The 25,414-nt window shown below is 36.8% G+C and overlaps 1 protein-coding gene across 1 annotated transcript in view; it reads right to left on the bottom strand.

The window, feature by feature from the left end:
* ifc (delta4-sphingolipid-FADS-like protein ifc) overlaps positions 1 to 25,097 on the bottom strand; it is a 152,755-nt gene extending 127,658 nt beyond the window's left edge. Inside the window, exon 1 of the mRNA XM_081728153.1 lies at positions 24,760 to 25,097. Within this exon, the coding sequence (XP_081584279.1) occupies positions 24,760 to 24,841 (82 nt within the window). The 5' untranslated portion in view covers positions 24,842 to 25,097. The remainder of the gene's footprint in view (positions 1 to 24,759) is intronic.
* Between the last annotated feature and the right edge of the window lie 317 nt (positions 25,098 to 25,414).

The following is a 25,414-nucleotide window of genomic DNA, read 5'->3' as shown; positions in this document are numbered from 1 at the left end:
CTGTATCTTTGGTAAGTGGATACATTGCTATTACATATATTACAATATTAACACAAAATTAGATTATAAGATCGATATTAACCTTTATTTTACGGCTGTCAGTACACTGCCAGAATAGTAAATCCGTTCTTTCCCGCGTGGCACTGTACTGACACAGGCGAAATGTTTACTTTGACCCGCGAGCACACAAACTTTTTTTAACTGATGTGCCTTATTGTATGAAGAGATAGTCCATAGTGAAAGGAACCAAAAATGTTGGTTCTCAACCGGTGTGCTCGCGGGTCAAAGTAGACCTTTCGCCTGTGTCAGTACAGTGCCACGCGGGAAAGAACGGATTTACTATTCTGGCAGTGTACTGGCAAGCCGTAAAATAAAGTTTAAATATGTTCCTCTGTTACAGGTTCAGAGAGTGACATAGAATATGTTAGAAAACTGTATGACTAATGAAAATACTGTGCTTTTTTACATGCATATACATAACTCTCTCTCTTCACATTGGAAATATATCTTAGCAGCAAATGGATAGCTAGGTCTACAGTTTACAGTATAATACAATAAAATAGCTAATAGTTTGATGAATGAACAAAATTGTATGATATATTTAGGTTTACTTTGCCTTTTACATATCAGGATTACCTACAGAAATGTAACCCGAACTAACCTTGACATATTTCTTTTAACTTAAAAATGTCAACAGAACATTTGATATAATAACCATAATATCTAACATAGTACTAGACCCTATGCACATCTACATTTCGACATCTACATCTGCTCTAGTACCCTATGCACTTCGACACTCAAATTTACACTTTTACCAACATTGAATCATTTGAATCACAGTTGTGATATTTGTATTTACCGTCACCGTGGTGCAGACAACATGAGCCCATCCATGACAAAAATTACATTGAATCCATTTCTCTCTTGGCGCACTTTTGGAAAGTAATTCACAACAAACTAGGCAAATTGCGTTATCACTGTCTTCGTCAGATGACAAGATGAACCATATATTTCACTATTACAGATTAAAATTACATCTGCTTCAATAGAAAGGTAAAACCAGTATCCTTTATAGCAGCGGATACCCAGTAAACATTACGATGTGTGTTGTTAAGTAGCTACATAACTTTTATAAGAGAATTGAAATACTTTTCAAAGAACGAAAGAGAGAGAGAGAGAGAGAGGGAAAACAATGTTCATGTAACAGAATCACTATTTAGGTAAACAATTTTCAAGTAAATAATACAAACTTAATTACATATGCATTGCTTTACTCTGTGGGGGCTGGTTGTAACAGCGTTACAACCAGACCCATTTTTTTTGTTACAACCAACCTCATACTGCGGTAGCCATCTTTGCCAGAGTATTTGCAAAATTGTGTTGATTCTGTGTTTGGTTTCAGTTCGTAAACAAATACTCATTAGTATCCTTTTTAATATTTTACTCAAATTATCTAAATGTTTCGCACACATATTGTAATATTACATATTTTCAGGGATATAGAAAATTTACTTACCTGCCCAAAAAACACCAAAACCGCGATAACTTCAAGACGAACACGCGTTACCTCACACAAAAACAATGACTGAACGTGCATGAAGGGCTTGTGTTTTGACCGGAACATGAACCACATCTAGTGATTAGCGTAGGAACTACTGGCTTTGTTACAACCAAAACGTGTTACAACCATACCCGGTCTCCCCTACACAGAATCCACAACGTGACAAAACATCCGACTGCTGGTCAATAAGTTCTGCCGAAGAGGGAGTGTCCTCGACGAGAAACATTCTAGCAGTTATCAAAACAGTAGGAAACTGAAAACTATACAGGAGGCGATAAAGCAGAGTCCTAAAATGTCGACACGTAATCTCAGTCGAGAACATGACATTCTGAAATTCACTGTGTCAAACCTTGCACTTTGTGCTGAAAGAAAAGGCCTATCACATCCAAGTGCTCCATCATCTTGAACCTGAGAACTATGCGGCACAGATCGCCTTGAAGCAGTAAGGCAATTTTTTAGGAGACAGATTTTTACACAGAGGGTATACGGAAGCTTATGCCACGCTACCGACATCTGAGGTTCTCGGTGACTGTCGAAAATTAGCCCATGTATGTAGCCGGATATTAATCACAATAAATTTCTTCTCTCATTTCTTTTTTATTTTTTTTTTTATTTTTTATTTATTTTTTTTTTTTTTTACATGCGCCTGGTTTATTATATTTTATATAAGGCTTGCATGATTTAAAATGTCTCATTTTCCTTTTATCAATTAGATTAATATTGGGTCTTCATTAGAGTTTTATAACATTATGGGGAAATAATAGCTGGAACCTTTCTCCATTCCCTTCCCCTGCCTCACTAACTGCCTGAAAAATACCTACATTTTGTTTGGAAAAGGAGGGAATTCTACTAACCAAATTCGATGCTTCTACCTTTAAGGGGTTTGGCCTGGGCATTGATCAGTCGGTTAGGACTTCTATATATAGTTCCTGTAACTTGTGAATCTATTTTCAAGGCCCGTGGAACGTTGGCTAAACACAGTTAGCCAACACATGAAGTTACACATATATTCCCAGGACACATGTAATTATACACATTAATATAAGTTGTCAATAGCAACAGACATCTACAAATAGCATAACACCCTCCTCTCTTCAACTAACTTGTATGGCACCTACCGAATTTCTGTACCAGCATTCTGTTTGTTGTCTGGATCGCAAAATAAATTTTTGATCTTCACACATCTGACTCCGTTTGGGAATTTATTTGATTGCGGTCTAAATTAGGTATATATCTTGTTGTACTTCAATTAGGGCCTGACCTAAAGGTATTTTACTAAAAGTCATCAATGCTAAAATAAATAAATAAACAGTAGTTAAAAACTTTCGCAGTTACATTTTACGAGGTTTTTTAATTTTTTTGTTTGTTTAGATCATAAAGAATTATGAATGCTACCTATATATACTATATAATGGATAAGTGTTTAACATTCCTTTAAATAGTTTTTTTTTTTTTTTTTAATTTTAAAATTATTTTATGTACACATGGGATGTAATATAAAAGTAACCAAGAAAGTTTTGTCGCTTTTTGTGGAGATCTGTGTTCAATTGGCCCTCATACCGTCAGTTGAATGCTAATTGAGATGAGGCGAAGGTCAGTTGTTAGTGTGGGTATATCCTACATACTACCTGGTTGTGGCTGGGACGTCCACAGAGCGTCATAATAAGGGTGTGTATGCTGTGCGAGTTCAAACTGGGGTCAAACGCTGCTGCAGCCGAGCGGAAGATATGCCAGGCCTTTCGTGTGTGTATGTCGTGACCACGCGGACAGTGCAGCGTGGTTTAACAAGTTTAAGGACGGTGACGAAACACTCCAAGACGCACTACGAGCCGGAACACCAACACATGTACAAAATGATGTTCAGGCAGCAATTGAGGCGAATAGTGGCCAAATATGTGAGGAACTGGAACTAAAATTCAGTGTTGTGGGAAGCACTACAAATTGTGTCAATGGGTCCCACATTATTGGACTCCAGGCCACAAGGCAATGCGAGAAGACACCTGTATTTCTTTGCTGTCTCGTCGGAGGAAAAAGCCATTTCTGGACACCGCGTTGACATGTGATGAGGAATAGGTCCTGTACGAAGCTCCACGGGGCCGTCATCATTGGTCAGCATCCCACGAACCGGTTTCAAAACAGCCGAAACCAGCATTGCAACAGAAGAAGGTCCTTCTGTATGTTTGGTGGACTGCTAGCGGCATCGTGCATCTGGAACTGTTACCAGCTGGTCAGAGCATCAATGTAACTATGTACTGTCAGCAGTTGACGTATGATCAAGAAAAACTTGAAAGTCTGGAGGCAGCACTTCTGAATCGCAAAGGGGTCCTCCTGTTACAGGACAACGCTAAGCCCCACGTGGCTAGGATGAACCGGGACACCATTCTACTCCTTGGATAGGAAACACTATTGCATCTGCCATACTCCCCGGACACTGCACCGTCCGATTATCACCTGTTCTATTCCTTGAACAATCATCTTAGAGGACGCCAGTTCAAATCCCTAGTAGAGGTGTAAAATGCACTCGATACATTCTTCGCTTCACTGTCCACCAAGTTCTACCGCGATGGAATCCGTGGCCTTCAAGAACGTTGGCAGAAGATCGTCGATGATAATGGGGACTATTTATGATCTTCCAAGTACGTCTTAGATGACATACCGATGTTTGAAGGTGGTTGGTGAAAAAGCGACAGAACTTTCTTGGTTACTTTTATACATATCCGTATATAATAGGGATGGCCACAAAGTTCCGGTTCCGGCGGAACCGGTTCTTGGAGATCCGGTTTTCAGAACCGGTTCTGGAACCGGTTCCGGACCTGGATCCGAAAACCCGCTTCCAGAACCGGATCTTAGGAACCGGTTCCATACCTGGATCCGAAAACCCGGTTCCAGAACCGGATCTTAGGAACCGGTTCCAGACCTGGATCCGAAAGCCCCCAAAGACCCGTAAATGAGGCATAAAGATCACCTTCAAAAATAATGCAAAGAGGACCATGCGCTTGTGCCTTCCTCGCCCAGACACGCTTGTGCCCCCCCCAAAAAAAAGTTTGGTCCACCAGTGGGTGTTTAGCCAAATGAGTTGGCCAGTTTGCCTGTTTAACCAATGAGTTTGCCAGTTACCCAGTTTATTTAGCCAAATGAGACAAGCTGCCGCCGCCTGGGCGCCTGCCTGTCGCTTCCACCATTTCATCTAGCATATTGTTCACAGCTTGCCAGCAGCTCGAGTTTAGCGTAGGGATGGTCACAAAGTTTCGGTTCCAGCGGAACCGGTTCCGCGAGAAACCGGTTGTTTCAGAACCGGTTCCAGACCTGGATCCGAAGAACCGGTTCTAGACCTGGATCCGAAGAACCGGTTCCAGATCTGGATCCGAAGAACCGGTTCTAGACCTGGATCCGAAAACCGAATCTTCTAGAACCGGATCCGTTCAGACCCGAAAACCGGTTCCACTAGGAACCGGTTCTGGCCATCCCTAGTATATAACCGGAAAAAATCTGTCAGACGTCTCCCTTCTACTTTTTATTATTATTATTATTCTCCTGGTGGACAAACTTGGGATTTACCTTGCCAGTGACCGCAAAAACCGTTGAACAAAATCCTTCGCATCATAATAATGCAGTAACTTTTATGAACATGTTTAATAACTTACAACGGAATTCATGTTTACGTAATTTTCACGTTCTTCTTTATCTAAATTAAAAAAAAAAAAGTGGAAAACGGCCATGCCAAGGCTACATCTACAAGCAAATGAAAAGTAAGCAAAAAGTTTTATATTCAATCATACTATAGAGTGGATGTGCCAGCATAGTTATGAAGAAGCAGTAGGCAACAGTCAAGGTCATGTAGTCTGACGTTTCTCAGCGTAAGAATGAGGTCAACGCCTATTACATTCATGTTCTGTGGTGTGAGATGATGTGACGTAATAGCTTTTTAGCATTTCTATTGTAATGTTAAGAGGGAAAGACGGAAAGCTGCATAGAGTGTAATAATAAGTTAATTTCTTACACATTGTGAAAATACGATAGAATTTTGAACTATGAAAATTATTCAATACTGAAAACGGAAATAATAGATCTAAAACTTCCGGCCGTAACAGAGGGATAAGGTCAGAACTAGAAAGTATTTTTCGGACGCTGAAGCCATATCAAAGATATTTGTCGCTATCTGTTACCGTTTTTGCTCTATGTACTTTATTACTGAAACTGGAAGTGATAGTATTATTCGATTTCTACCATTTCGGTTGCAATAGACGAATAAAATCAGAGGTGGAATCCGGTCTCGGACTGGGGGGATATAGGGCCCCGGGAGGAGCCTCAATTGGAGGGCCCCATCTTCCCTTCTCATGTAGCATGTAGAAGCCTCACAAGGTATACTAAGTTTCATCATCATATTTTTTTTTTTATTCTGCTTATTGCAATGATACCGTTTCCATGGGGTTTGATAAAATGCTAACTGAAACATTATCAATAATAATAATAATAATAATAACTCCCAATAAGGGAGTTTGACTACGGGCCTATGATATAAAGTACTCTCCAACTACCTCCATAAAAATTGTTGCCTGAGTACCTTAGGATTCTAAAACATGTATTGTTGGATAGAGCACATAGGGCCTACTAGTTCCTAAGTGAAGTCTTGACCCGACTACAGTAGGTTCCATAGTTTTGGAGCTATGAACCTTTAAAATTCATTTTTTCATGTTTTCGGCAGCATATAACACGTAAACTATGAGGTTTTCGCCCTATGTTTATTGGAACTTTTGTTTGTTTGTTTTACTCTCAGGAATCACTCCTCTGCTTTTGTACAATGAATTTAGCGCCATACTATATATATATATATATATATATATATATATATATATATATATATATATATATATATATATATATATATATATATATAGAGAGAGAGAGAGAGAGAGAGAGAGAGAGAGAGAGAGAGAGAGAGAGGGGGGGGGCAGGAAACCCTGCCCTCCTGGCCTGACCAGTTCGAGTCTGGTGGAATATACTCTAGCGATACCGAAACCCTAGCGATACTAAGAAAATATTCCTCGCTATCTATTAACTTACAGTTTTCTTCACTATGGCAATCAGTGCTGAAACTGAAAATCGCAAATTTTTAACACTTCCGGTTTGAATACAAGGATAAGGGAGAGAAAATAATTATTCTTGGAAAGCAGAATCCATACCAAAAAGACATCTATCGCTTTCTATTACCGCTTTTATTACAGCGATTAAAACCGGAAATGGGTAATTTCTACTGCTTCGGGTTTGAATATAAAATTAAGGAAGAAGATCGAATCTATTTGTGGGGTCCTAAATAATTACAAAAAAACCGCTTTTCGCTATCTCTTTCGCTCTGATAGCTGTCGACAGATAGATGGACGGGAAGAACCGTTCAATAAAACTTCCCATACGTATGCACAGCATATAGTTTGAAAGTTTAATAAGTGACTAAATGCTGACGAAAAGAGTGTATCACAACTGTTAATCAATTCACTTGCATTCTTCCTCGTTAAACTACCTTTTATCTTTTTTTTTTTTTTTTTTTTAAACAGTAAAATATACATGCAATCCATCACGTAGTATCCTTTTATCAAAACATGTGAATCATTGTGGATTATGATAATATAAATACTCTTCATACGATGATTTCAAAATACTTAGAAGACAAACATCAACTTTATGTTTCCTTACTTCAGCGAATTTTAAATATCTTAACTATTAAAATAATAAAATCAATTTATCTTGCAGGTAAGAAGGAAATCACTTATCAAACGCTGAAGAAGTTATTTCAGGAAGTATTATCAGATCAAATACAGGTGGCATATAAAGTTATTCAACTCCTGTTTATTGCCCTTCTACGCTACTGTGTAAAGTTTATTCTCACATCTTGAAGACTATTATGTGACGTCTGCAAGCTGGTTGGTTCGTTGGTGTTTAATGTCTTTTCAGTACCGGGAGTATATGAGACATGGACCTACAGCACAAGTGAATTATCTATGTAACTGCATTAACTCTTGTGTATGTTGTACCAGTATTTCTAATTCTCAATCTAACCACTTATTGCAGCTTCTAAATTTCCAGTTTTCAATATTATATACAGTGGCGTATTTAAGGGAGGCTTCAAGGCTTAAGCCCCCCGAAACAAAATTGTAACCACACCACTGATATATATATATATATATATATATATATATATATATAGGGTGTTTCAAAACAACGTTTGGGAGGTGATTCCTGACACCAAGACAAGACAAAAAGTATAGACTAACTTGGGTGCACAAATGCTCCCTTTCGGGGTTACAGGCTGCCGAAATCATGAAAAATTGAACTTTAAAGATCCATAGCTCCAAAACTATGGGACCTATCGCAGTCGGGTCAAGTCAAGACTTCACTTAGGAACTAGCATGTACTCTATACAAATATCCATGGATAGGAGTGTGTATATTTGGTATATACACACTTCAGAACAAAGGGAAAAGGAACTGGCCATCCTATCCTCGTCCATTAGCTTCGTGGCCCTACCAACATTAATTTACGTCAGGATATTGACTAAGCCTGTCTTTCGGTAAAACACAAAATTCATTTCTTAAGAAGCACTACGTAAAAATACAGAAGCTTATCAATTTAACGGAAATACCTGAAAAAGTACAATTTACTAGGTTTATACGACGTTGGACCCCTTTCCGAAATCAGAACAGCTTTGATGTACCTGAATGTAGTCGCAGAGGTCGTGAATAATACCTCGAGATATGCTCCTTAAGTTCTTCCGTCATTTACACCGAGGTCGCACGATGGTTCTGAGTGACAATCCACTTTATGCTCGGAGGGACCTGTCACTAAGGATGTTCTTCCGACCACTGTTCCTCTTCGCTGATATAGTTTTGTAGGCAGTCATCACCTTGAACAGTGTCCATCGCGAGTTTCCTATTTACTCCTTGGTGTGTTTGTATAGTTTACCGATAATGGGAACAACAAATTGTAACCCCACAGAGCATGCACTTGAAAATAACTGATTTAGAGTTTGAGTATTATTTTGTTATTATGTGGTAAATCCGATAGAGACCTTCACCTTGCATGACAATCACTTGACGTAAATTGTAAATATTTCCCACTATAACATTTAAAACAATTAAATATTCAATGTAATGTCCCACGATGATGCTCTTAAGGTTAACCCTTTTAAGTTTTTTCGGTCGTTTTCGACCGATATTGTAGTGTCTTAAAGATTTGATTAAAAGAGAACTAAGAATGCTATTTAGTTCCGGTTTTTTTCTATTTTCCAAGAGAGGAGGCATTCAAGAAAGCCTTGGATGGGTCTATACGCTTCCAAGCGTCAGAAAATAGGGGGGTATGACGTCATCAATTTACAAATTCCCTTTTTTTACTGAGGTCTAACTTCAACATTTTTTGGTGAGCTTCTCTTTAATCCTAGAATCCTAACATTTTCCCTAAACAATCAGTGGACCAATTAGTTTTCATAAGAATTTTTTCAGATCTCTTCGTCAACACAGAAGGGGGTTCAAAGGGACAAAAGGGTAAAAAAGGGATATTTTTGACCAAAAATCCCACTTTCGCGATTCTTGCTCCGCTCGGCTACATGATAGGGACATTTGAGTGGTACTTTCTGAAATCCTACTCAATTCTGAAGAGAACGACGTGTGAATCATCATCCTACGACAATTAGGGACGTGTCAGGAAATTTTTGAAGTTTGTATAGTATCCTTGGCAAATTTCGGAAATATTCGCAGAAGAGGAAAATATTTTTCCCGCTCTTAGTATTGAAGATAGGAGATTGGTATTTGGCACAAGTAATTAGTACCATAAGTAATATTTTTTAGAGTGATTTCCAGATCTTTATGTTAACCCTGGGCCGCGCCAGAGGGCCTCAAAACGGGGAAAAGGGATTTTTTCTGCAAAAATCCCTATTTTCCTCACTCGTAACCTCCTTAGAAACGTCCTGGAGCCATGCGGGTGATACCATCTATAAGCCTACTCTATTCTAAAGAGAACGACGTATGTATCATCATCCTCCGATAATTAGGGACGTGTCAGGAATTTTTTTAAGTTTGTATAGTATCCTTGGGAAATTTCGGAAATATTCGCAGAAGAGGAAAATATTTTTCCCGCTCCGTCCTTAGTATTGAAGATAGGAAATTGGTGTTTGGTACAAGTAATTAGTACACTACGTAGTATTTTTGAAAGTGATTTTCAGATCTCTATGTTTATCCAGGGCTGCACCAGAGGGCCCGAAAACGGAAAAAAATGGATTTTCCGGCAAAAATCCCTATTTACTCAATTTGTCCCGGGACGTCCGAGGGACATGAGATTAATACAATCTGGAAGCTTTCTCTATTCTGAAGAGAATGGTGTATGAATCGTGTTCCTACGATAATTAGGAACGTGTCAAGAAATTTTTGAAATTTATATAGGGTATTCTGGGACATTCTGGGAATATTCGCAGAAGAGGAAAATATTTTTCCCGTCCTTAGTGTTGAAGATAGGAGATTGGTATTTGGCACAAGCAATTAGTATACTACGTAGTATTTTGAAAGTGATTTCTGGATCTCTATGTTTACCCAGGGTCGCGCCAGAGGCCTCCAAACCAGGGAAAAAGGGATTTTTCATCAAAAATCCCTACCTTCCTCAATTTTTCCTCCTTAGTGACATCCGAGGGATATGCGGGTGATACCATCTGAAAGGCTACTCCATTCTGAAGAAAACGACGTATGAACCATAATTTTACGATCATTAGGGGCGTGTCAGAATTTTTTTTAAAATTTGTAGGGAGCATGTTAGGGAAATTTTGGGCGTTTTTTGATGCTCTCTCAAAATGGGTAAAAAATTTTCTCGCCCCTACTATTGAAGACAGGAATTTCGAATTTGTCACAAGTAATTAGTACACTACGTAGTATTTTTCCAAATTTTTGGAGGTTTGTGCGCAGACCCGGTAGGTCCCTCAGGGGGTCCCAAACTCTGAAGAAGTTTTTTTTGGTAAAAAAATCCCGATTTTCCCCTCAAATAATTCCCTTCTGGCATATTATAGGCACATGTAAGTGGTACCGTTTGAAAGGCTGTTCCATTCTGAGAAAAACGAGATATAAACCATGATCCTAGGATAAATAGGGATGACACTGTCGCTGCTTATCTGAGACTCAAGAAAAAGCCGAAAAAGGCAAGAATTTAAAAGGTTAAAAAAGATGAATAATTCATGAAAGTGAATGATTACGGAATAATTGTTGGAAGGTCGTATGAAAAACTCTCGAGAAAACTCATACACTATACTGTCTACCACACACTTTCCTGACCTGGGATCGAACCAGGGATCCCTCACACCAGAAATGAGCTACTTTGCCTCCTAGAATATTAGAATATAAAAATAACAAATGTATAGAAATTCTTTTAAAAGTTTTGAATTATGATGCATAGAAAACATGTTCAGATTCCTTAATTAAAATTACGTGAGAGAATTATTATGATACTGGAGACACAATTTAAACAAAGACCATTAAACAAACAAAGTTCTAAATCTAGTTTATATACGTAGGAGTTCAAAAGAGAAAACCTCTTCAACGATTCATTATATAGAACATGTACAGCTACATCACGAAAGAGCAAATGCTATCAATGACATTGAACTTCCGTTTATTGCAACCTGATTTCCACACAAAATTATTCAATTTGGTATCCATTATTTTACAACACAATTATTAACGTCAAGATAAGAGAGGTTTCAAGGAACATATACCCACACAGAAGTAATGGATATTGCTTTTATTAACATTTTAAAAAGCAACTTTTGGTTGATATTGAATGTATGCAGCACGCTTTTTATTCAATGGAAGAAGTATATATAGTTTAAATAACCCTGACTCTGAACTTCGTAAACAAAAAATTAAAACTTTCTCACAATCTCAATGTGAAACATTTCAGTGTAATTTCACATTGCCTTAAGGTACTGATAAACAAATGAATATGCATGAGTAAATTAGTTATACTTAACCCATGCTTATGGTAGAAAAACTGAGATTGCCCAATGAATAGACATCGGATTTTTATGCAAATACATATTTTGTTTGCTTACATGCATCTCAGTTAAAGTTGGTAGTGGTTTCTAACAACAGTAATACAGCTCAAATTTTAAGTTTTATAGTGCTTATAAATGCACATTTCAAAGGTTAATGCATATTTTAATGTTTAAGAACATATTCAACGTATTCAATATGTTGTAAGCTTTAAGCTGCTATAAGTTTTTGTTTAAGATGTGTGCTTATAGCACGCCATAAATCCAGTTTTATTTTGTATTTTCAATACATTTAAACGTCTATGCAACATGACTTTTTTTGCATTGGAGGATGGAAGAATGCCTATTTTACGGAGGACTAATAATGTTAGCAACCGATCAGCAGAGCAAAGACGTTTCCAATTGTCAAGACGTTAAGAGAAATCTGGCAATGACAAAGACTCACTGTAATATCGTGTTGACAACAATCTAAAACCAAGAGACGCAAGAAATACTGCTCAGTGAATTCTTAGCTCTAGTTAATGAAGTTCAGAAATGTTCCAGTCAATTTATGGTATATTTCGGGCGCGCTGTGGAAAAGAAATTGAAGGATGTTTTTGCCGGAAACTCTCCTCCTAAACAATTGAAGTCATGGGAAAATATCTTTAAGGGTTAGATTTCAACTTCCCAGAAAATTGTCCAATATCATTTGTTGATGTTGAGAGGTTATGTTTTGGCTTCAAATGTCACAAACTGACACCAAAACAGAACCATCTCTATATACTGTAAAGCTAATGACGGGAAGGAGTAAACCCTTAAAAAAGAAGACTTTCTTGTGCAGTAGAAAGATGTAACAAAGTGAGACTCGTATTATGTCGTGTAAACTAAATGCACTCTAAAATACAAATGTGAAGAAAAACTAAAGAACGTGTTCTCTTATCACTGTGTTTATTTTAACCTCGTAATTTGTGTGTTTTAAAAAGTTAGGAACACAAACTTGTTACCATCATAAAAATAAAATCTGAAGAGAAGTCCCTGAAGGTCACAGTTAAAGTACACTTTCGATCTTATATTTCACCTGGTGAAGCGTTCATCTCTGGTGCGTGGGATCCCTAGTTTGAGCCCAGCTCGCGCCAAGTGAACTTTGTGGTGGACAAACACCGTGTGCATGGGTTTTCTCAGGATTCTTCCGTTTCTTCCCACCTTATTCATTTCACCACTGCATTCTTATCACCATCTCCCTTTACCTAGCCGGCATACCCGTGGTCGTAAAACTGAGATTTCATTTTCAAAACTTTGTCACAACTTCGCTGCACGTTTGAAAATGTAATCTTTTATTGCATTGTTAGTTTATATTAAATGGATATTTTAACACATTTAACAGCATATCTGCATGCATATTTCATGAATTTTAAGTTCATAAAAATCCGATGTCTATTAATAAATGAGAAAACATACAAGATAGCACACAAAAATGGAACTAAGAAAGAATGATAGTAAATTATTACAAAATAACATCTTGGTTTAACTTCATGTTATGCCATGTGGGATAAATAGGATAAACCCAAGTGGATTATGAAAGAACTAGTGGAATGCGAAATTGTAAGGGAAAATTAAATCTCCTTAAAAGCTTACGAACCGTGTATTACTGTGTCGTTCACAAGCTCAAACACTAATAAGATCGAACCTCACAGCCTTCGCTCAGCATCACAGTTTAACGTCTTAACACTGAGCACTATGTTACTGTAAAAGAATACAGTACTTACGAAGGGTATTCACAAATATTCAAGACTGTTCAAAGAAATTTTTTATCATCATCTACGTTAACGAGAGATGTTCATTAATTCCATACATATACAAAAGCATTTCGTCATATATCTCTTTGGAAGCTGTCAGCTTTCATCTAGCTGACTACTAAAATATCTGTACTTCATTTCCATAATCTTTACAGGACGAAGTACCGAAACGTTTAACCTAGATGATCTAGTTTTATCAAGACCGTACATGATTCATAGAAAGCACGCTCAGGTTTCTAACATTAAAACTACGTGACAGAATTGTCATGATATTGGGAATAAAATATAAAATTCATCAGTTCTAAAACTACTTTATACATGTATTATAGAACATTAGAGTTCCAAACTGGAAACATTCCTCAACATTGCAACTCAAGTGCAAATCCAATCAGTGGCAAACAAAAGAATAACACCTAAGTTTTACAGTTTCTGTTACGATCATTATCGAAATCCATCCCTTTCGTGGAACTAGAATAAAAGTATTTAAAAAACGTCAGTGTAAGCGTAAATATCATTACTTCAGTATACAATAAATTCACAATTTTTACTTATGAAAACAGAACTTCTCTCTGGATTCCCTCTGAATTTATTTCTGGTACCAGCAGTCATGTGACAAAGAATTAATTCTACCAACTATTCCACACAGTGTAATTTACTGTAACCAATTTTGGTCTTTACTTCAAGTTCAATTATTAAAATGTGCTACATATAGTCGCGAGAGAATAGGTGCCTAGGTTAAACAAACAAAAACTGAACTTACGTATTTAACATTTGCACCCATCTTCTTTATGGATTGGTGTAAGAAGCGACCGCGTGATTTTCGCGTATATCATTGTTATCTTCGAGCAATGAAAACACTGAAAGACAAAAGTTTCTGAAGAAGGAAGAAAAGCTTCTGCTAAAAGTGACTACAAATGACAAATGGCAATTTCATCCTCCATGTGGACAATGCACCGCCACACCGTGCTAATGTTGTGACCTCGTTCTTCGCTAATCATGCCATTGAACTTCTGCCACACCACCCCTACTCACCCAGATTTAGCTCCGAGTGACTTCTAGTTGATCCCAAACCTCAGTGATTCTCTTCTTGAACGCCATTTTACCAGCAGATCATTCCTGGGAAGTGATATTTTTCAGTATTTGAAACGTATCCCTAAAGATGACTATGCCACATGCTACACAAAACGGACGGTGCGAGGGCAACTGTGTACCAATACAGAGGAAGAGTGTTGAGAAACAGACGCAGGTTAGTTCTTTGTAATTCCTTGTTCTTGGAAATTAGGACGAAACGGCACGTACTTTTGGTATGTACCTTGTAACCGGGACAAGACGTTTGGGCGCCACCATTTGGGCTCCGAACGTTTGGGTGCAAAGCCGTTTAGGCGCCAGACGTTTGGGCATGAGGTACATAGTAAAAATCACAATTTACGACATATAAAGTAAAACTAAGCGCGAATCAAGATATATACATTTCCTACACTTTTATCTTTATCTCACCTCATTTATCTATTTTCTATCTATATCTTATTTACTCATCTAAATTAAATACTTTAATGCGTTTGTGGCATTTGTTGCCTAACCTCGTCATGGATTGATTTTTCACTTGTTCACGATTTTTGTACTTCAACAAGCTGATTTAATTTTTGTATTATATAAGAAAGTTAGGAAATGAAGGAATCAGACGAACTGTTAATAATTTTCTTAATGTTAATTAAAACATATTGATTTAATTTTTGTATTTTTTAAAAAAGTTAATAAAGTTAATAATTATATATTTATGAATATTAAAATTTGTTTTCCTTCGTATTACGTTTGCCAAACTCTTCCTTAAGTCCAATAAAGAACTACCAATAAAAGATTTCAGCGTAGTCGCTAACACACACGCCTTCGGTGCGAGCGGTCCCGGGTTCGATTCCCGGTGGGGGTACTCGGTCGAAAAAGTGTAAGACGCTCTTTCAGGCCAGTCATCCTGAATGAGGTTTTCCTGGGTTTTCCTCATTCACACCAGGCAAATGTCGGGGTGGTACCTAACTTATAGGTCCAGGCCGCTTCCTTCCTTCCCTTTCCCCGGATAATGTGCTCCCTCAAACGTGACGGGATAAATGGCCTTAGATGCCGAGAGCCCAGAAATCTAAAAATCCTAAATCCTAATAGAGTTGAGGGAAAGATACTTCGCAAACAGGGTGTCGAAGACATTGAGTTTAGGAACTCCAGTATGCCGTATTTCTGGTATTACTTTTTTTTTATTAACATTCCAATATAAAAATCGAAACTTAACACACTTTTTTTTCGTTCCATTGTAAGCATTTAATCTGCATTAAAGAAAGTGGCGAAAGGAAAAAAAGAACGATTTCAAAGTGAAAAATAATAGTTAAGTGTACATATATATTGGTCATTTAGCCACTAGAAATGTGTGTGACATTCACACTTATTGCATAACTACAGTAGAAGGTCTGCTTTAAGTTTTTTTAATGGAATAGGCTCACTATGTATGTAATGCAGTCAATCATATCTAATCTGGTCTACTTACCTTTGGCTTGAAAAGTTATCAAATAAAAAGCACACTTAACTTCGGTTGAAACTTAAATTTACAAAATTTAATTGCTAATTCAGTTTTTAGAATTTTGAAATTCCAGTACTTCTAGTATGTAAAACAAAATCCAGTATAATTCAAGGACTTCTACTACAGTAGACACCTTGTGATATCTTGATTCGAACTTAGTACTCAGCGCCTAACATAATGACTTTTTAATTTAACTCGAGCCCAAATGTCATGTACCGCTTGTAACTGTATATGGATGTTGAAAATATGGAGTAGACTGTTTTGTACTGTAAATGCACTGGTTCGTGTACGAATTCGTCCTTAAGTTCTTAGCAGACGAATGCGGTCTAAACGAATTGAGCAGGTAGGACAACCAACCGTAGTAGTGATTATAGGTAGAAATACACAGAATGGAAATATTAACAATAGTGTAATTCTGCCTTTCAGAGGCTACCAATTACAAACTAATATTTTAGCATTATTTATAAGTTAACTTTTCATTATTATCACAGTTACATAGAAATGCTTAACTTTTCTTATTTTGAGGATTTTCTTTGTAGCGTATCAGTAATTTTACTTTATATTCCGATAATTAAAATTTATTAAAAAAAATATGTAAATATTCTCTCAAGCAGTTAAAATATGATGATTTGTAAAAAAATTTAAAACTGTATAATACATTAATATTTTGATATTCTCATCAAATTAAGGTAACTTCTCACCGCATCAGAATCTAAGATATAACAGTAATAATTACCTTAGCGATATATATGAACATACATGTTAATAATAATAAAAACAAATGGGAATGTTCGCGATCACAGCTCCAGCGTGGGTTGAAATATTGATTAGGTTTTAACAGAAATACAAAACAGGATGTCCCTTTCCTACGCAATGATATTATTTCATTTCCTGCGACATTGCAACTCATTACTTTTATAATGTACGAATAAAATGAATGAACTACGGTTATTTATTGAGAAGTAATAGGTTTGGAAATATTGCGTACAGTTTTGTACTTTATTATACAGTCCAAAAAGTTTCACTTAAATTTGTCTAGCTTCGTCATTTTTTACGGTAGGGGAAAAAACCTCAGTATCGATAATAAAAAAAAAAAGTCCAGATCGTGCTTCTTTAAATATTTTTGGCTACTTTTCTAGCTTATTTCTACGAGAAGATATTCTAGTTTAAATATAATTCGATGGCTTTGCGCGAGCGCCATCTTGAATATGAAATTTCCCAATAAGAGCCCGGGTTGCCAAAAAAATTACCTAGTTCAATTAATTGATCACCGTCTAACAAGTTTTGAAGAGATATGCTGTCATCCCTTCCACTTCTACTGCTCTTATGGACAGGGCTGATTACTGTAAATGTTACGTTAAATAATACGTAATACTGCATTGAGCTATAAAACTCAAATACATAGAAATTATAGGTCTTTACCATAATTGCACTACGTCTCCCTGCCGAAATTTCTAATGCTATTAACACGGCACAGATGATCTCGAACGAAGTAATTGACATATATAGCACTTCCAGTTATTCTCTACTTAAAAGTAAATGTACGTGTCTTCAATTGTTTAATTATTCCTAAATAGACAATCAGAAAAGGCTTCACTGAAGATATACAGTATATTCTTATGGACCAACAACAATTATTTAATTTTATAGGACAATTATGCAAAAATGCAATACTGCAGTTGCGGAAAAAATGTCTGAAATGACTTTTCCTCTATCCAGGTGTTCATTAACAAGGCATTGATTGATAAGACAATCTCAAAGATAAAACTAACTTCACATTACTTCTGTGAATCGTGTGTCAATCAATTTGTGTGTGCACGAGACACTGTGACCTTTGGTTTCATGATTGTAAAGGAAATAATACAATGGGACTATCAGTCACAAGACAAGTATTAATGACGCATCCTTCTAGATACTGGGAAGGTTGAAATTCTTTTCATACTATCATCATGTGTAACGCAAGCTCCTTCCAACTAGCACTAAACTAATTGTTATCATGAACAATTGGAACTAAAAAATCTGCATTTCTCTTTCCTCGTTCATTTACGCACAAAGATCACGTGTTGGCAACATGAGTAGCTTAGCGCAGGGAGAGAGAGGAAGATATTTTTCATAAATCGGGATATCGTTCATTACACTACTTGAACTACAACATGTCTGGGGAGGGGGGGGGTGTAACCACAGGGTGGCACTCGCTCAGAATCTTAGTCTTTTGTGGGCTAAAGCTCATCGTGGACAGTAAATGTCAAGGAGCTTCTACTGTGAATAGTAAGGCACAAGAACAAACTGAAAGTTAACGAACCGTTAAAACTGAAACCGGCTTAGCTATAGGTATCTAAATTACAGTTTTTAATTTACAAAGATTAATTACATCACATTCCACACCTAAAAAGCCCACTTTGAGAAAATATATTTTGCTTTTTACGGTTTCTTTATTCAATTGCCATTTTTACTTTTCTTGAGTTATAGGTTCAATTTAGAAATGACTAGGCTACTTTGATTTAGGTTTTCAAATTGGCATTGACTTCTATGACTCAATTCGCACACAAAAAATTTATATTTCATAACTCAAAATAAAAGTAGCCATTAAAAAATATAAGTTACAATTCTAAGCAAATGCACATATGTAGATAATACCACAACCCATGATTGGATTTTTAGTCTTGGCGTGTCATGGTATTGAAATATATCACACTCATAAATGGTTGAGCTATTTTATATTTTCACTACACTCAACACAAAGAGATAGCCAGATTTGGAACTGGTTGAATCCAAAGTCCGAACACGAACCAAAATTAGAAACTCAGATCTTAGACCCTAATCCGAACTTTGACATATCGCATAAGGCAGCGACAGACGTTGATCATTTCAAATGTAGCTATCTTTGCAGTGGAAATATAAGATGGTGTAGTGGTAATGTGGCACGAAGGAGGTACTGGAGGCGACATAACTGACATATCGAAATTTCTTACTTCAGAGAATTTGGATCTGTCATTCACTTTGAACTCAACATTGGGAACGCTAAGAAGGATTAAGGTTAGGAATGAAATTTCTGGGATGTCGGCATCTAAGGCCATTCAGCCCGTCATATATTTGAGGGATGATATCTCTCGGCGAGCACACTATCCGATGAAAGAGAAAGAAGAAAGGATGGCAGAAGGAAGGAAGCGGCCTAGGTCATCGTTAAGTACCATCCCGGCATTTGCCGGTGTGAATGAGGGAAACTCAGGAAAAACCTCATTCAAGATGCCTGGCCTGAAAAAGCTTTAAACTTTTTCAACAGAGTCGAAAATCGAACTCCACCAAGAATCAGAGTCCACCGAGAATCGAACCCAGGACCGCTCGTACCCAAGGTGAGAGCGTTTAGCGACTACGCCACGCTGGGCCACTAATATAGGGAACGCAAAAGGAATGCAAAACATCGTCCACATTTACATTGTTGTGAGACGATAATTTAGATTAAAAATAGCATTTATACCATCTTAATGTACTGGTGTGCGTATACTGTAGCCAGATGGTTAGCAGGCGCACTTTTGGTGTGTGATCCGGGTTCGATTCTCGTGTAACACACACACGTCGTTTCGATATTGTATCCTGAGAAAACTTAAAAATTTATGTTAAAGAGCAGAAAACATACCTAAAGAGGACCAGAATTAACCGCAAAAGAAGTTATTGCAGATCACTTAAGTAAAAATCATCTGGTCAACCACAGCCTTTCGTGAGAAGTAAAGCTAATTTTGCAATATTAAATTTACTGTGTTCCATCATTTCAACATGACCCAGAAAGTAACTAACTCTGGAATACGAAATGTAGAACGGACTATACTTATAGATAACCTTACAATCTTTGAAACTGTAGAGAACTTTTATCTACAGCAATCAGCTACATAAGAAAAATAGAAAAAAAAAATCAGATCAAAAATGCAGTTCTCCTTCAACAGATCAAATAAGATATATTTGAGACGTAACAAGTGCTAGAAAATGAAGGATTGAAGATAACAGTAGAGTGCTGTGATTATAAAAGTTTTAACATGACCTAAAATGCTAGTTAAAGTGTTAAAAAAGTAAACAAGGGTGCTGCTTGAGAATGTTCAGGAAATTGAGACAGAATTTAGTTGTTGAAATTAAATACTTTTCACCTACAGTACAAAAAAAAAAAAAAAAAAAAAAATCGGATGTAGCAAAAAAATGTCCTGGTAAAACTGATCCCGGAGAAATTAACTCTACTCTGAACTCTGAAAAGGAAAAAAATGACCCAGACTCATGTTTCGTTAAAAGTAAGAATGACTCCAGTTATGCATTATTGGAAACAAAAATTAGGAAAGTTAAGAGCAACTTTTCGATGTTTTGACTAGGAAGGAAGAAGAATACAGGGTGTGTCAAAAGTCCCCTCACATAGGGTAACTCTATTATTATTGGAGTTACAAGAAAATGTAAGAGGGGAAACCTTCTCCAAATATGATGTTTTCAATCTAAAGTGAAGGAATTTTTTCAAGTCGTTTGAACTGTACACTCTTTATGCGTCCAATGTTAAATCAAAATGCAACGTTGCCATTTACCTGGACCCACAATATAAGTGAATGAATTTCCTGTCTTTTACGCTAACGCGTCGACGGCCATCCCCCATTCACCATACTCTTACAAAATTTATGCTGTATTAGTACTTATCTGGTGCCCCAGGAAGTGAAACAGTCTCCCTCCCCAAACTACAAATTAACCTTTGTACTATTGAAGCAATAATAAATGTAAGAAAATAATAATAAATGAAAGTTAACACTAACCTAAGCATCCAAATAACAATTCATTCGCACAAAGTACTCCGAAGAACTTTTAAATTCTTTTGAAAAAATTATCGCTGAAACATCCAAGATTGTATTCTTACTCGGATGCTTTAGGTGAGTATTGAATTTTCATTCTTAGCCGATACGTATCTAATTGTTTGATAAAGTAATGATATAAGAAAATGTTCGATATGGTTCAAAATATGTATTAAACTTTGAATCATAATATATTTTAAGATCTTCTATCCATCCCAAAGGATACTCCATGTAAGTTTTGCCAATCAGATAGACCGAAAAGACACGCAACCTACATTTAATACGAAATTTTGAATGATTCCAAAGAATGTCAAACAATTTAACCTCGATGAATAATTTAACCTTAAGAAATAAAATTAAAAATCTGAAAAAAAAAAATTGAATGTTACCGTTCTGTTCATTTGCTTATTCCCACTGAAAAACAACCAATCAAAGAACTATCTATCATTTCCTTTCAAACAACTACAAGATTCTAAAATTTATCTACTATGCCTCTTCAGAAAATACATTACCACTGGGTAGCATTACACACAAAAGTGAAACACAATTTTAATATTTCGTCTCCGCGATATGAATGAGGAGGAATTAAATTTCGTCGTTCTGAAATATAAACCTGTAAGATTTAATTGACGAACTGTGCGCAAAGCCGAAAAGTGAGGCCAATTTTTCATTGAATTTCACAAGAGGTTCTAAGCTCTATTTTCGGTAAATGAAATCTATACAATAGCGCCCCAAGGTTATGTTCTCTAAGCTAAAGATTAATGATAACAAAAAAGTAGATGAAATAAGGGAGTTGGAGAAAAATGAAAACATCTTATTCCTAACCCAACAGGTGAAAGCTTTACCCATTCATGTTAGATTGTCCCACAAAAAGTAGTCTCAAGTTTCAACAAGCCTCCAGAAATGACAGTCTGCAAGATTTAACAGTTTTATCTATATCATGCACTCTGTATCTAGGTTGTGAAACATTTAGTTGAAACTCTGCCGAACTTAAAGCCACAAGAAGAAAACTTAAGATTAAAATGTTAAATAATTATAAAAAGTAACCAGAAATATCTCTAAATATTTATTTTAACTTAAATAGCATTGGGAATTCTAATCGCAGGGATGTGTAACGACGTTTAAGTGGGAAATAAATGGCTTTCGCTTAGGTAGCAACAAATGCATACGGAAAATGCAAGATCCGTGGTATCATCCTTGAATTTGAAACCTAAAGAGTTGGAACGTGACTAATGATATTCTTTACATTGAGCACAATTCAAAAATAGGATTCATTAACAGACTGACAATTAATAAATTCGGCTGGAATCCACATCTATTGTGCTGTGAAAATGCCGTGGCAAAAATGCGAACTAAAGCTCACACACCCTAGTGTTGAGCCAATAAGGGTTCAGCTGTTGCTAAGCGAGAGAAAGTGAGTGGAGTTCCTTCAGCCGATAGCAGCGCTTGCAACGGAAGACTAGGGATCAAGTCAATTTGGTATAACAATAGCAGCCTTGTACTGACCCTACTTCACGCATTATTTTGAATCTGAAATAGGACATCAGTTATTTTTAAAGCCCATACCCTGTTTGCCGTTCTGATGGCTAGTATTGCTGACAGATGACGAGAAGAACCCTAAAACAGGGGTAGCGGGGAAAGGTCAACGACACGGTCAAGTCCATTTTCGGTTTTTGAGGTGTGGTCTATACTTAGATGTCGTCTGCTACTCCGGGTAAAGTTATATGTGTGCTATTCCGTGGTGTCATTTGAAACCCCGTGCGAAAAGTGCGCGAGCCCATACCTACGTCATACTACTTCTGCTAGGGTTCTTCTCGTCATCTCTCCACTGTACAACACCTTTATAGTGCAAAGTATAATATACGAGATTGAATTTTGTAAGTTCTGACAAAAAATGAAATATCGATGTCAAAGTCTGAACAGTTCACCACTAATTTCGCAAAGAAAGCCTTATATTTTAACGAGATGAGGACAATTTTCATAGGATCTTTGTCAGAAATTTGATTACAGAAGAGAAATAAATAAAGAACATTAACATGTACCATTACTTGCGTTGCGGGAAGAATTCATCCACGAATAAAATGAATTCTTCCTCTCTATTTATCTCTAACACTGTTCAGGGATGCCCACAAGGGGGGGGGGGGGCTATGACGCAAACTGCGCCTTTGAAATATTTGGGGGGGGGTTAAAATCTATATAAATATGTTTGAGGGGATGCAAAAATTAATCGAAAAGATTTTTTTTTCATGGAACAACACCTATGGATAGACAATTGGGGGGTGCGTCATGGACATAAGGGGGGGGGCACCACTGACACTGTTTAATGACACTCAAATGACACTGTTTAATGCATTATCAGACCGAGAACCAAAACCGTGTTTCATACGGTTGTAATTCATACCTAGTATATAGAGGAGTTGATGCAATTTACAATCGTACATTTTTGCAAATCTTTATTTATATACCGCACATTTGAATACTGCTTATTGTTTTTATCAAGCAGCGAGTACGAGTGTCCGTAGGGGGGGGGGCGCATTAGCGGTGGTGGGTATGCGCTAAAACAAGAATATTGACAAAATAATCTATATGGCATAAAAACACATGCTTTCTGTGTGGTATGATACCAACTAATCGTTTATAACAGCCCACTATAAGTCATAGTGCCGGATCCGAAGCCGTCGACAGATTTGGGGCAGATAATAAATGCCAACCCATTTGAGTTTAGCATTCAACAGCGAAGCTCAAGCTATATGAAATGCAGACCTACAGTTTAATGTGGGATCCAAACTATATGAACACCCATCAAAAATCAAACCAGGATCTCCCACGGCAAAGGCACGTACGCTAACCACATAGCCACGAGGGAGCCCAGAATACAAATTGAGAATCTGGGTGCCGTTTGAAAATCATGAAAAAAGAAAAAATGCATTGCAAAGGCATATGGAAACTCACATAGACCATATGCCTTTCAACTAAATTTGTAGCGCAGAATATACTATAAAATTTATGTGTTATTAGTATGTAATCTGCCATAAGAAAAGCATTGAACATACTTTCGTGGAAGTCTGAGAACTTTAAACGATGTCAGTATGTGATAAACATATTTCGCTCTTTCAAACCCACCTAACCCCGTCACCCAAGTGGTAACGAAATATTCCCTTGTACAACCCTACACAATAAAAATGGAGACAAAAACAAAGAAAAGCTATATTCATTGACATTATACGGTAGGGCCCTGATTGTCTAGCTGAATATTTAGGGGAAGATTCATTGACATAACTCAGTCCTCAGAACTTCCAAATAAATTTGACAATTCGTATAATTTCTTACAAATTAGAAAGAAATTAAGTATTATTCCAATTATATAGAAACGTATTGCTTCTTACTGTAACGTTCGAACTTTTGAAGCTAAATAGCTCACCGTTTCATACAATTTACATCAGCATCCTATAGGCCTAACTAGTTTCGGTATTTATATTAAGTTTTGGGACAACCTTTAAAACAAGAGGTTCAGCTATTTTTTCTAAAAATGTTACAACTTCGGAAGTTTCTGTTCACATTAGGTTAGATCATGTAAGATTATATTAGTGTAGAGGTCCAGCAAAATTTTCCCAAAAAAGATAGAATTTAGTTTATTTCTATTAATATTAGGTTAGATTTGGTTAGGTTATGTTACGTCTAAGTACTTGCATCTTCCACTTCTCCCGTAAATTTTGTATTTTTTACGTGCTTTTGGACCCCGTCTGCTAAACATTTACCAAGTCTTGTATTATTCTAATTACATTGTGAATGCAAATTTGATCATATTATCTTGACGAACTTAACAAAAATATCTTTGTACTACATGTTAAATACGCTATTAGCCTTTAAATCATCCTTGTACAACATATATAACAATACACGGGAGCAGATTGGTAAGCTATCCGCCCAAATTGAGACGATCTATACCGAAAAAAACTTACATAATTTTCTCGTGATCGACAACTACACATTGAACTACTTAATATACATATATTTACCTAGAATTTCCTTCCTTCGGCTCGCATGAGGCTCTTCGGTATATGTCCATTCAAAATCCGTTCTAGAAACGTGCTGACCCATTATTAAGTCTGTTTATTCCTAATACAAAATCACTCGACTAGAATTTACAGCATCTTCTTCACAATCACTAATATCAAACAACGTGCTTTTTACTATTTTATAGACGTTGTGATAGCACTAAATAGTCACATACATATACACCACCTTCTTACAGAACTGCCAGACACACACAACACGATACCCTTCACCGGCTTGTCTACACACCTTCCGTCACAAGACAATCCTCCCGTAAGCCGTAACACGCATAGTGAGTCAGAAGACGAGCGACTTGCACAGGGATGCCAACTCAGTACTTGGCAATTATTGAGATCGATTATCAAAATTATGGTATTTTTTGAAGGGTATTTCGGTACGCTTCAAAAATCGAGCGTGACATACAGTAACTAACATTCTTCCTCCTGCTTATTTGTCAGTTGAAAAGCTACATATTCTCGAAGGCTATTAGCTTTTTTTCGGTGTATGTATGTATGGCTTAAGTTTTTAGACTTCCAAACTTTGCTATGCGCAAGCAAAAGAACGGCGGGTCCGCGGTGGCTCAGTGGTAGAGTGTTCACCTCTGGTGTATGGAGTCCT

The sequence above is a fragment of the Thermobia domestica genome, chromosome 10 (genome assembly GCF_964235325.1).
Source record: "Thermobia domestica chromosome 10, izTheDome1.hap1.1, whole genome shotgun sequence".
Classification (NCBI taxonomy): domain Eukaryota; kingdom Metazoa; phylum Arthropoda; class Insecta; order Zygentoma; family Lepismatidae; genus Thermobia; species Thermobia domestica.
Note: the sequence above shows the minus strand (reverse complement) of the source record. Positions and strands in the feature narration are given on the sequence as shown.